The sequence below is a fragment of the Rosa rugosa genome, chromosome 1 (genome assembly GCF_958449725.1).
Source record: "Rosa rugosa chromosome 1, drRosRugo1.1, whole genome shotgun sequence".
Classification (NCBI taxonomy): domain Eukaryota; kingdom Viridiplantae; phylum Streptophyta; class Magnoliopsida; order Rosales; family Rosaceae; genus Rosa; species Rosa rugosa.
Genome location: NC_084820.1, coordinates 53,138,970 through 53,152,472, shown reverse-complemented (window position 1 = coordinate 53,152,472; position 13,503 = coordinate 53,138,970). Strand labels below are relative to the sequence as shown.

The window sequence follows — 13,503 nt, the reverse complement described above, 5'->3', positions numbered from 1 at the left end:
CCCTATCGAGCCCAAAACCAATCCAAACCCTCGCTCTCCGCCCCAATAACCATTCAAAACTGCCACTGTCCGAAGATCAACCAACTGAGCATAGGTCTCAGAGACTGGGTACTACAACAGAAATATAAATTTGGCCCTGCACAAAACTAGGTACCGTTACATTTAATATTCTAAGAGACTAAGAGCGTGAATAACATTTTTTCTTTTTTTTCTTTTCCGTTGTAACATTAAAAGAATTGTTATTAATGAAGTCAAGAAACATTAATATTCTTATTTTCTTAGCTCCACTTTTTCCCATAAAAAAAAAAGAAAAAAAAGAACTAGACATAGACATAGACATACTATTTTGATTTTCCTTCTCACGAGGCTTTTGCTGCGGTAGCGTTTGCATGAGGAGCACCACCACCAAAAGAAGCTTCAGGCTCAACCCTCAATATAAATACCCCAAAATGCGAAATTGAACTTTTAAAACCAGCCCCCACGGCGCCGTTTCAGACTTAGGGTTTCTGCAACTTCACTCTCGCTGTCGCTCTCTCCGTCCTAGCTTGATAAGGTAAATCATTCACCCGAATCCTAGGGTTCATCACAGTTATTGATTCCCTCTTGGACTTTTATGCCAATCCAATTTTGTGATTCCAGACCTAGGTTAGGGCTCATCACCCACATAATAATGTTGATTTCTTTGCAGGTTTATAGGTGTTGTTAAGATTGAGAGGTGATAGATTCTCAGGAATGGAAGATTTCTCGGAGCAGAGTGGATTTGATGACAACCAAATCGGTTATGATGGGGAGGAGGAACAATTTGAACAGCCGCAAGAGCAGCAGCAATTCGATTCCGGGCGTGAGTTTGAGGCGAACCATAACGTAGTCGTAGATAGTGAAGGCAATGAGTTTAGGGAGTCTTCATTCAGGGCTGATTCGGCTGCGGGGTTAGTTAGGTTTTTCTTTGTTAATTGTTCGATTTTTGTTGATAATTGAGGTTTAGGATGAGAGAGTAACATTTGGGTTTTGTTTTTTTTTTTTGATGTGGTAGAAAACTATTTGTAGGAGGCGTTTCATGGGAGACCACTGAAGGTACTTGGTTAAGCTCTTGATTTTGTATTGGAATGGATTTAGCGTAAAATTGGCAGCCGACCTGTTTTGTGTATAAGTTGTTGCAATTTAAATGATATTGGATTTATTTGTTTGGATTATCCAAAAGTTGAAGCTTGTTATTGTTGCTTAATGTCATGTCTGTAGACTTAGTTCTGCGTAAAACATATACTCACTTAGTTGTGTTGAAAACGGTGTTCTGGTGTACTTTAGTGTGCACAATTGCTATGTTAGGATTGCAGTCATTTGCTACTATCTTTATTCTTTGTCATCTGGAGGCATGTTTGAGCTCTTTGAAGATAGATTGAGGTTCTAATCCTTCGAGTGCTAGGTTAATTGATAGCAGTATCCTTTTTAAGGGCTCTGGTAAAACTAGGCTAAACTTCAATAACTTTGTGGCTAGAGTTTTCCAGGGAAATTGTGAGAATGTACAAAGTTGTAGCCCTTTTATTAATTTCTATTAACTATGGAAATGTTCCGATACACTTGACGGATATGATCGCCATAGGTTAAAGCATGCCATTGATATGTCCTCTGTTTTCTGTTCCTATTAAGGCTGTTTATTAGTCACCCCTCAACCTAATTGCTGCCTTGCTGCTAATGTACATCATAGAACCTGGCCATGTTGGTTATGTATGGTATAATATTTTACTAGTTTCATTGAGCTGTTGCATTTCAATTTCTTTCTTAAACCACGATTTTCTTTTATGAAAGAAAAGCAGCTGCAATCTGATCACCTTCATTTAGTTGCTCGGTGTTCATAATACTGTTATCAGCCCCCTTTAACCTTACCATACTATACAAATATGGAGCAGGCACTTGTTTTCATCATGACTGAATTAATTTCTGGCTAGCACTCACCAAAATTTATGATGATTTTCTTTACAGAAACCTTTACTAATTACTTCAGCAAATATGGAGAAATAGCAGATTCTGTTATAATGTTAGACAAACATACTGGGAGGCCAAGGGGGTTTGGATTCGTAACATTTTCTGATCCAGTGGCTGCTGATGCAGTTTTGGAGGAAGAACATGTCATAGATGGCAGAGTGGTAACATTCAATATCCTATTGCCATAAGGCATTTGTCACCGCAAAAGTTCAGATAGATTCATAGATAGTTATTTCACTCAGCTCCCTGATTGCTGGTGAAATTTTTGTATGTTAGGTGGAGGTGAAGAGGACCGTTCCCAGGGAGGATATGGGATTTAAGGGGGGATCAAAAAGAAAGAAGATTTTTGTTGGTGGGATACCAACGTCTTTGAATGATGGTATGGTAAATCCTACTCTTTATAGTATTACAGCTAAGTTAGTTTTTGTTTTCTTCTTTGACACTATGTAAAACTTTGTAGAGGAATTGGGGGAATATTTCTCTACATTTGGTAGCATTGTTGAACACCAGATTATGGTAGATCACAAAACTGGGAGGTCTAGAGGATTTGGATTTGTCACTTTTGAGAATGAAGATGCTCTTGACAAGGTATTCTCAGAAGGAAAAATACATGAACTTGGAGGCAAACAGGTAAAATTGAAAGAATGTTTTATATTCTGCTGATTTCTTCAAATGAAATGTTTATGAACTCTGGACTTTGATTTTAAATGTAGGTGGAAATAAAAAGGGCTGAACCTAAAAGGCCTGGTGGTGATTTTAGTGGTAGTGCTGCAAGGTCGTATGGTGGCTTAGGTGGCCCTGCAGCTGGATATGGTGGATATAATTCTGGAGGTCGTTTCAACGGAAAAATGGGCAGGGGCTATGGCGGACCTGGTGGTTATGGTGCTGCCTATGGGAATTACAACAATTATGCTGGAAATTATGCTGCGAACTATGCAGGTTTCTATGGTGGCTATGGTGGATATGGATATGGTTTTGGGTATGGCGGACCCATGTATGGCAATGCTGGATATGGAGCGGGTGGTTATGGCATGCCTGGTGGTTATGGTGCTCCTACTGGTTATGGTGGTGGTAAAGGGTATGGAAGTGGTTCTGCTGGTCGGGGTCAAGGTAGGGGTCGGGGGCGTGGTGGTAGTAGTTATGATGCTGGTAGAGGATATGATAGGAGTGGTGATTCCACAACTGGAAGATATCATCCTTATCAAAATTGAGGAAAGATTTTGTTGACTGCATTCTTAATCAATGCCTGCCGACTGTTGGAGCATAGTGAACTTTCCTCGGGCACTGCATGAGAGCATCAACAAAGTTTGCTGTAATGTGAAAAAGAATTCTGATCGTATTTATTAAGATTTGCAGTACTTTGCCTACCTCAACGGTTACTTTGGAAGAGAAGCAAATGACGACTTAGCAAAGCATCCATGCGTCTCCAACAGGAGGTTTTTAGTTCTTTACACATACTCTGTAGAGAAAATGAAGTGCAGATCAACTTTTTGCTAGCCGCTTACAATTGCTACTCCCTTATTTATGACTCACTTTTAAATCCAGGGATTTGAAAGAGATGTGTTTGATTGAAATGTCTTAGCAGTTGCTTGTAGTTATAAACATCCTTTCTACAATAGAAACATATAGGGTTGGTCTGTTTTATCTGTTGCCTCTTTTTTCTTTTGGAGCTGAACAGAAAGTTAGAATAGCAAAGTGTAGATCAGCACTTGAGAACTATAGGCTCAGGATTTTGGTTACCTATGAACAAGTCACAATTGTCATCTACATTTTGCTCTCTGACCTGTACGAAAATGGCAATGAAATTTTCCATATTGTGAGAGGTGAATGATGAATCATTACTGTGTAGTCTCTCCACACCTATTATGTTTTGATAGATTCATGAAGCATGGTCTACAAACTCAATAGTCATTTTGGAATTTGGAGGAAATAAACATGAAAATTGTCGACATATCGTATGTTAGACATTGTTTCAAAGAACATCTTTGAAATAGCTCGAGCAGATATTAATCGAGTTAGCTAATTGTGATAAAACAAATGGACAAAAACAATATTTTTACTAAATCATTGAAATGAATATTATTTTGAATAACTAATTTTCCAGTCATAATCTAGAAGTACAAATGTTATATTAGACTGTAGTTTGTTATGTAACTGAGTGAATTAGAGCTTACCGCCAATAATTATATAAGTGTAATTTAAATGATAAATCTCTTGTTTGTATTAGGAAATCTTAACTATATAAGTGTAACTTGAATGATAAATCTCTTGTTTGTAATAGGGAATCTTGAGTTTGATACAATAATTAGTTGTTATAGAATAAATAATATTTTTTTATGGTTCAAAAATCTTAGAGTGGGCCTCTCTAAATGAGATCTTGTTTTATAATTGAGTGAATAATTAATTATGTATTACGAAACTAACTAGTTCATTAATTATGTGACTTAAATGATAAATTTTTCGTCTGTAATAAGAAATCTTGAGTTTCAATCTTGAAGTGGGCCTTAGATATTCTCATATTGTCTCATGTCTCAACTAAAACAAGTTTCCAATGTGCCCAAAACCCTGCCATGCCTCTCTTCTCTTTTTTTTATCCAAACACCTGGACGATACGAAGCATAGAAATGCGAGCTTTCCCAGAAGTGGTCTAGTTTCTAGTGAGCATGTCCTTCTTGGTCAAGCCTAGTAACTGTCACCACTTATCTTTAACTGCCATGGCAATGTCCTCAAGCTTCTGCCCTCATATCCCAAACCACTTGAGAAGTAGACCCATTTGCTCATTCCCTACAAAACCTCTCTCTCTTTCTCTCAAGGCCTTCTCTTCCCAACCATCCAAGGCTTCATCCACAGGTAACTTTGTCCGCATTTCTTACTGTTATTGTTCTGGGTATCCCATATTTTTTCCATTTATAGTTTTCAATGGGTTTTTGATTATAAGCATAAACCACAAAACCAGCAACTTGAATTGAGCATGCTAATGGGTCATGGAAGATAAGGATTTTTACTGATCCAATAAAATGTAAAGGATAGAACTTTTTCCCAGTTTAGTCTCAAACAGAATACTGCAGAATCACTGGTGTAGTAGATACTATTTAGTTTCTCCATATATCTTATGCTGAGGTATCAGGTATGATTTCATGGGCTTCATGCAGATGAATTGCCAGCACGTGTGGGTTTCCTTGGTCTTGGAATTATGGGTTCTCCGATGGCACAGAACCTTATAAAATCTGGGTATGGATTGAACATTTCCAAGATTGATGATGATGTTCATTCATTGAAGTATCTATCTCATATGAATGGTTAGGATGAGGTTACCTTTTAAGGTTGTATGATTCATATACTATGGAGTATGGAAAGACTTTGTGTCTAGGATTCTTAGGATGAAGTATCTAAGTTGTCTGCTTCAGTTCAATCCCCTGTTAACTATTGACATTTTATAGGTGTGATGTGACTGTTTGGAATAGGACGAAGAGCAAATGTGATCCACTCATCAGCTTAGGTGCAAAGTAAGTACTTAATGTACATCATGTACTTAATTACATATCACAATTGCTTTGTGCTCTTGCTCTTTTAGAATACCCTTGTAAATATGATTTAGGTATTGGCCAGATTTGAACAACAGTCTTCAGACCTTTGACGCCTTTAAATTCACTGCATTGCTCTCATTAGTAGTAGAATTCACCCCTGCACAGTTTATATCTCATTCAAATTTGATATACTTGGGAATTAGCTGTTTATTTGTAGTTTTGTTGCTGTGTTCTATGCCATTCAAAAGCCAAAAGTGGAAAAGTTCAACTTAGAGCTCTGATTAATTGCAATGATTATGCAGATATAAACCCTCTCCTGCAGAAGTAGCTGCATCTTGTGATGTCACATTTGCTATGCTTGCTGACCCTGAAAGTGCTGTGCGTATGTTTTTAATTAGGGTTTCACTTGCTTACTCTGCTATGACAGTTAGAGGAACTTATATTTGCTTTAATTCAGGTTGACGTTGCCCTTGGGAAGCATGGAGCTGCTAGTGGAATGAGTTCAGGAAAAGGGTAATGTTTTTATGTATGCATCCCTTGATGTAAGGATTTATATAGTCCCATATTTTGAATTGGTGCTTATGGCACCATAAACACCAAATCTTTTGAATGGTTTGAGATCATTGTTTACTAATATCTATGCAACAGTTTCTACTTCTCATTTCAAAGTTTAAGTGCATTCTGTTTGTTTAGGCATCCTTAAATTCTTGGTTCACCTTCTGAAAATTACTTATTCTGGTACAAATGAGATCAGATGTATACTTCCATCATATATGTTCTTCGTAAGCTGATCAACAACATTTATATTACCCTATATGGACATCTGCAGGTATGTGGATGTTTCAACTGTTGATGGTGAAACTTCTAAACTGATTGGTGGTCATATCAAAGCTACTGGGGCATTATTTTTGGAGGCAAGTTACTTTCAATTTTTTTTTTCCAAAATCTGTATAATCATGTATACAATTTCATGTTAAATGTGTTAATTTAAGTTTATTTTTCCTGTAGGCTCCAGTTTCAGGCTCAAAAAAACCAGCAGAAGATGGGCAACTAATATTTCTTACTGCAGGCATGCAACCTTGTCCTTTACTTTATGTTCATATACTTTCGGGTTACCATTCATTTACTTGTTCCTGTCACCAATATGAATTAAAGATGTAATAAGCACATTGAAAATTTGGGATGATTGTATTCCCTTTGGAATAACAAGCAAAAGGAACCTCAGAGAACTGAATCAAGTTGAAATCTTTTAGGTGACAAATCTTTGTATGAAATAGCAGCACCGCTTTTGGACATCATGGGGAAGGTATTGGCTCTTCTTCACCTAGCCATCCAGTTACCTGTCTCTATTCTATGCTTATGTTAACAATTTCATTCAGTCAAGATTTTACCTTGGAGAGGTTGGAAATGGTGCTGCCATGAAACTTGTTGTCAACATGATCATGGGAAGGTTGTGCTCTATTTTATTCTAGTTAATTCCTCCTAGTTCAGTTGAGTTGATTGATATTCTGACTATCCTTTAACGTTTTCCTACAAATTCCAGTATGATGGCATCATTTTCAGAAGGGTTGGTTCTCACTGAGAAAATAGGACTGGACCCAAAAGTACTAGTTGAGGTAATCTCCACAACATACACTATCTCCCTACCTTACTTTTTCTCTATCTGACCTATGAAGCTCCTCATGATTCATGAATCAATATTATTCTTTAATTGGGAATTCTGGATTGCAATTGCTTAAATGTCTCCTGCTCCTGAGATTTTTGCGTCCTATAATAGTGATGAAAGATTTCTTGGGTTAGAAGGGATGCTTGATCTGAGAGAACTAATGAGAGATTGTTCTTTCTATACAATGTCTTCTTTCAGCAATAATTTAATTTCATAGTATTATTGTATGTCCCTGATAGAGACAAGTTATTGTTCTAAAATTTCAAGTCTTTGCATCCCCATGGTACTGCAGGTGGTCTCACAGGGTGCCATTAGCGCACCAATGTACTCACTCAAAGGCCCGTCAATGATTCAATCTCTCTACCCTACTGCATTTCCCTTGAAGCATCAACAAAAGGTTTGTCAAGTTGCCTTCATTGCCTTGCACACTATATAACCCCTTAAGCCCTAGACCTTAAGCTGCACGGTTATGACTGGTTGCAGGACATGAGGCTTGCTCTGGGATTAGCAGAATCTGTTTCCCAATCTACGCCGATTGCAGCAGCTGCAAATGAACTTTACAAGGTTGCAAAGTCACATGGCCTTAGCGATGAGGACTTTTCAGCAGTCATTGAAGCATTGAAACCGAAGTTGAAGCAATAGGCAATGTAGATGATAGCCAATTTTCAAAATAAAGTGATTAACAAGTGCATGATTTGATTGGAATTTGAGATAGAAAGGAGTCATTATCTTACAATTCTCCCAATTGTTCTGTTAAATCAATTTCAATGGTTAAGCGCATGTTGGGCATTAGGTGTCCAATCAAAAAGATTACTCAGGGGCGCACGGTTTCTTTCGAATTTTACTTCCAAATGGTGCATTGCTAATTTGGTAAACACTTGAATCAAACAAGAATTTTAGGCTATTGGTATTTCTCCCAACATTATCCAATTGCGGTAATTGGAAATGTACATCATACATTTCTCCCAACATTATTTAATTGTCAATGATTAAGCAGCATGTTGGGCATTAGGTGTGCAGTTTAAATGATTAGTCAGGCACAAGATTTGTTCCATTTTTACTTCATCAAATATTAATGCATTGGTTTCTTCTAAAAAAAAAAATTTAATGCATTGGTTATTTGGTATATAATCGAATCAAGGAAGGAAAGTAAATAATAAAAAGCCAAAGAATTGGAATGTTATTTTGGAGAGGTGTACTTGACATAAATAATTTCTATCGATTTAAAAAGCCAAAGAAATGTTCAATTTGACACGCAGCATTTTCAAAGTTCACTTCTTTCCCTCACTCTGTTCTTCATTTTTCTAGCTAGCTTTCCCTTCAAAATGAGTTCCTCTAGATCTGGCTTCATTGGCTCCGACCACAACCTCAATTCCGGTAACACCCTATCAAAGTCTCATGGTTAATATTGGTTCATAATCTCATTTTCCATCTACAATTTTGCTTTCATTGGCTGCTGCTATTCCATTTTTTCTTAACTAGACAGACATGAAGGTCTGATTTGAATTTGATATTGGAACCATAAAACCATATTATAAGACCCTCTGAAAGTATGAATATGTATTGTGTGCCGGACGTAATACATTTATCATTACTTCATTAGTATTGAATTACATTAAATTTGAACTCATTGCTTGTTTTTGATCAACAGAGGGAAGAGATCCTGGTCTTACTGCTCAGAAGCAGGTAAGTTTCTTATGGAAATTGTAATAGAAACTAATTGGATACAGGTTATGGGAAGCAATTTAAGCCAAAGGGTTGAGGTCTCTTTTCATTTTAACTCTTATTTTGAATTTGTCCAACGACATGCTTCTTCTATGGTCCTATTTTTGTGTTGATAAACTTTTCAATCACTCTGTTTTTCCTTTTTCTTTTTTCTAGATTAAGTCTCGGATTACACCCAAGATAGTGAAGCGCGTTCATGTTTTGAGACAGATGGAGGTTGGCCTGATTTCAAAACTTATCTTTCTCAAGTTTCAGTGTGTTCAGAACTTGATTTATTCTTTCTACATTTAGCCTATTTTTCAGATACAATTTCTATGCTTACTGTGAGAATTAACCAGAGTATGTGCTTAAGGCTAGTTGCTACCCCTACACGTTGTTGTTTTGCAGGGGCAGCATAAGAAGCTGGAACAACAATTTTTTGAGGACAGAGCTGCACTGGTAGATAAATACCATCAGCTTTACAAACCTCTCTACGAAAAGGTTTGTACGTACGATCTTAACAACTTGTTATTTTGGTCTGATACGATTATATGCCTTGGCAGCCTTGCCATCTCGGAGTTCACAAACTTAAAGAATCGGCTTGAATGTGTTGTTGATATTGATATTTAGTGTACGTATTGATTTCTTTCTGATTAACGTGTGACGATTGCAGAGATATGAGATTGTTAATGGTATCACTGAAGTGGAAGGAGTGAAAACTCCAGACCAAGGACAAGAAGCCACTGAAGGTAGTTGTCAAAATCTCAATTCTTTTATGACTCTCATGCATTACACTTGATTTTGATGGTGGATAATCTTTTGTCATGCAGAGAAAGGAGTGCCTAACTTTTGGCTGTCCGCACTGAAGAACAATAAGGAACTTCTGGTGGGGGATTTGATAACCTTTTTTTTTTTTTTTTTTTGGTGCTCGTTTTCTCAAGTTAAATGTGGAATTCTGATCGATAAGTTGTTTCCTGGAATAGATAATGGAGCATGACGAACACGCTCTCCAGTATCTCAAAGATATCAAGTGGTCCAGGATACATGATCCTAAAGGATTTAGGCTGGAATTCTTATTTGATCCTAATCCTTACTTTCGAAACTCCGTCCTGACAAAAACATATTACATGATTGAAGAACATGAGCCCATATGGAGCAAAGAAATCGGGTAATACAAATTTCTGCGGTGTAGTGATTTTCGCCCCTTCTTTTGTTTTATTCTGAAGTTCAGAATTGGGATGCTTTGTAGGACGGAGATTGATTGGTATCCCGGGCAAAGCTTGACAATCAGTCCAAGAAAGGACCCAAAGAATGCCAAGTCCATGACTGCAGCTGATATTTGTTACAGCTTCTTTACGTTCTTCAAACCTCCCCAACATGATGATTATACCGGCGGGGCAGATATGGTAAGTTTGGTTTCATTTGAGATCTCAAGGCTATTGACCTGGCCTTGGTCAATAATCATGATAAAGACTTTTTTAATCTCTCTGATGCATCTGTTGACAGGTTTCTATGTTCAAGACTAGGATAGAAAACGACCGTGAAATGGGGTATGTAATGATTACCTTTGCTTTGCTTCTCTAATTCATTTAGTGTAGCTCAATTAACCATTTATAGGCAGTACAATTTGTTGAAACAAGGAATTTTATATTGTGGATAAATTATAAGTACGGAGTGGATATGAAAGTGGCCAATGATGAGATTTGTGAGGTGATCTTGTCAAACAAGTCATGGACAGCTCGATTAATATATTCTTAACATTTCATTCGGAAGTCTGAATACTCATAGTTGATTATGCATGGGAATCTGTTTGTCATCTCTATCTAATGTCACTACGTACAATGTTTCTGGTGGAATGTATAGCTTAACAATTCGTCACTACGTACAATGTTTCTGGTGGAATGTATAGCTTAACAATTCGAGACAAGATCATCCCTTACGCGGTGTCATGGTTCACTGGGGAATTAAGCTGTTAAAGGATTCGAGTTTGAGGATGACGATGACAGTGACTATTATTTTTACTCTGATAGGTGATGATGAGGACGAGGAGGGTGCTGCTGCTGATGACAAAAACAAAGAGGAGGAAGATGGCAAAAGAAAGGTATATATATGTATATATTTCTTCCTGGTTTCCAGCCCCTTAGTTCTATATCACAATGTTGTATAAGTCTCAAGTTGTCAAGCACTCAAGCATGCCTAGATGAGATGAGTTAGCAGTGGTATGCACTTTTATTTGTATCCTTTTTTTCATTACACATGTATGATGTATCTAGCCAGGTTAATGAACTATATCGTTCATCAATTGCAGGAATTAAGTGGCTGGACTAATGCTGAGAGAGCAATGGCTGGGCTAACGCTGCAATAGCAGTACCTGAATTAGAAGAATCCGCGTCCCAATCTATGCCAAGTGCAGCAGCTGCAAGTGATTCATAGTGACGAGGCTCGACCAGAGGCTGTTGAGGCATTGGAACCACAGTTGCAGCACTAGGCATAGTCGTAGTCAATTCTTAAAACACAGTAATTTTCCAATTGTATAACTAATGGATATTTTAAAAATAAAAATAAAAATAAAAATAAAAATAAAAATAAAAATAAAAATAAAAACTCACAAAATCAAAATTAAAATAAATAAATTAAGCCAAAGGTGTTCAAGTAAATCCAAAATATGTGTTTAGCCCAAACTCTAGGTTACTTGACCTAGTTGTAATAGAGTTTTGAATTAGAGATATTATCGGAGATATTCATAGATATCCGATTAATTGTACGATTATCTTTCCTTGTACAACTCTGATTCTATGTCTTGTAATCCTCTCTATAAAGATGTGCCCCTATTATCAATGAAAGTACGACTCAATTCTCTCCTAATTTCGGTTGTTCTTAAACACGTTATCAGCACGAAGCCCTAACCCTGAAACCCTAAAATCGTAGCCTTCAAACCCTAGCAACCACCGACCCCCGCCTTGGAGTTCTCGATCTCAGGAGCCCAGAACTGCCGGCGACATCACCGGAACCGGCCGGAAAAGCACCGAATCGGCCCCCAGAAGAAAACAAAGTTTCCTGCCCGGTTCGCATTTTTCTAGACCGCCTTCCACTGTCATATTTGGCTACCACCGACTCCCTAACTCCAGATTCCGGGAACCAGAAACGCAACCCCCGGAATTGGCGAGAAAGTTGCCGGACCGATTTGCTGAAAAGCTGCACGACCTTGAGCCACCAACTCTCATATTTGCCACCACCTGCGCTTGTCCTCTAATCCTGCCAGCCCAGCCCAAGAAAAATAAAGGAGTGGCCCATGTCAAAAAAAAAAAGAGGCGGGTCCATAAGAAGAAAAAAAAAGGAAGAAAAAAGGAAAGAGGCGGGCCCAGCAGAAAAGAAGAAAAGAAAGAGAAGAAAAAAAGGGGAAGATGCGGGCCCAGCAGAAAAGAAAAGAAAAGAGAAAAAAAAGAGGAAGACCAGCATAGTGACAATGTCCACTGACGCGACGCGGATAAGAAGAAGTCAGGGCCCAGAAGTAGAAGAGGAATAGGGTCGAGAAAAAAAAAAAAAAAAAAGAATAGGGCCTGGGCCGCAGCTAAAAGAAAAAAAAAAAGGGAAAGGAAGGGCAGCCCACCGTCAAATCAATTCCGGCCAACCATTGTCAAGCTCCGGCCACTTTTTCCGGCCAAATTTTCCGGCGACTTGTTTCAATGCATTTTTTACTAAAAGTTCCCGTTTTTTGAGTTTTTATTCAATTTCTCTTCTTTTTCTCGGGGACTTGTAAACTCCCTTCTTCTACCCCCCTTTCTTCATCATAGGGGAGACTTAATTAAGCCGAACTGTGGGGGTTCGTGCTCACTCCAAGCTTGGATCCAAGCTTGGAGCTCTTAGAGTCCTCCAAACTTAGAGTTTGTTAAGAAGTTATGATCGACCACAAACACATCATTGTTTCGATCTAATCAAATTCCTATTGGAATCGGATTTCTTGGAAGCGACTACGCTCAGAAATCCCTAATTTCTTGGAAGCGACTACGCTCAGAAATTCTATTGTTTTCGTGGTAGCCTTTTTTCGCTCCGAAACTAACCCTAATTTCTTGTTCTCTTTCAGGATGAGTAACCTGAACAAACTAGACTTCGTTCCATTGGGAACAACTAGCTGTGGATATTACAAGTGGGTTCGTGATGTCCGGCAGCATCTCAAGGCCAATGGAATCTTGGATATGATTCTCAAGCCTAGCCAGGACATGCTAATTGTTGAGCAAGCTCAAGCTTTGGAAGCAAATGGAGCAGCCTTGGAGGCAAATAAGGCGAAAGCCATCATCCTAATGACTCGTCATATGGATGATTCGCTCAAGTACGAGTATATGAATGAAGAAGACCCCAGAAGGTTGTGGGTCTCACTCGATGAAAGATTTGGCAACGTCTGTGACTCCCTGCTTCCTGACCTAGAAGTGAGATAGCATAGCCTCTGCTTGTGTGATTTCAAGACAGTTTTTGACTACATCTCGGAAGCACTTCGAATTAAATCCTTAATGGAATTCTGTGGAAAAGATATCACAGATGCGATGTTGATTGAGAGGACTCTCTCTACCTTCCCCATCTCTGCTTTGATGGTTGCAAAGAATTATCGAATCGATGTTACTGCAA

General features: G+C 38.2%; 3 protein-coding genes across 3 annotated transcripts; all 3 read left to right on the top strand.

The window, feature by feature from the left end:
• Nucleotides 1-336: 336 nt before the first annotated feature.
• Nucleotides 337-3,821, top strand: LOC133725434 (heterogeneous nuclear ribonucleoprotein 1). Its single transcript, XM_062152695.1, has 7 exons — nucleotides 337-553; nucleotides 689-929; nucleotides 1,034-1,074; nucleotides 1,981-2,144; nucleotides 2,260-2,362; nucleotides 2,444-2,613; nucleotides 2,697-3,821. The coding sequence occupies exons 2-7, from the start codon at nucleotides 733-735 to the stop codon at nucleotides 3,192-3,194; spliced, it is 1,173 nt and encodes a 390-aa protein (XP_062008679.1). The 5' UTR covers nucleotides 337-553; nucleotides 689-732; the 3' UTR covers nucleotides 3,195-3,821.
• A 720-nt stretch (nucleotides 3,822-4,541) lies between these two features.
• On the top strand, nucleotides 4,542-7,989 carry LOC133740941 (glyoxylate/succinic semialdehyde reductase 2, chloroplastic). The gene is made up of 12 exons (XM_062168875.1): nucleotides 4,542-4,833; nucleotides 5,136-5,214; nucleotides 5,424-5,489; nucleotides 5,813-5,888; nucleotides 5,968-6,023; nucleotides 6,340-6,424; nucleotides 6,519-6,579; nucleotides 6,764-6,816; nucleotides 6,890-6,960; nucleotides 7,054-7,126; nucleotides 7,469-7,573; nucleotides 7,660-7,989. Exons 1-12 carry the CDS (start codon nucleotides 4,647-4,649, stop codon nucleotides 7,816-7,818), a joined length of 1,071 nt encoding a protein of 356 aa, XP_062024859.1. The 5' UTR covers nucleotides 4,542-4,646; the 3' UTR covers nucleotides 7,819-7,989.
• Nucleotides 7,990-8,501: 512 nt separating this feature from the next.
• Nucleotides 8,502-11,245, top strand: LOC133730424 (nucleosome assembly protein 1;3-like). The gene is made up of 10 exons (XM_062158019.1): nucleotides 8,502-8,553; nucleotides 8,828-8,862; nucleotides 9,058-9,117; nucleotides 9,289-9,381; nucleotides 9,554-9,629; nucleotides 9,711-9,766; nucleotides 9,864-10,048; nucleotides 10,130-10,286; nucleotides 10,790-10,981; nucleotides 11,189-11,245. Exons 1-10 carry the CDS (start codon nucleotides 8,502-8,504, stop codon nucleotides 11,243-11,245), a joined length of 963 nt encoding a protein of 320 aa, XP_062014003.1.
• Nucleotides 11,246-13,503: the final 2,258 nt, after the last annotated feature.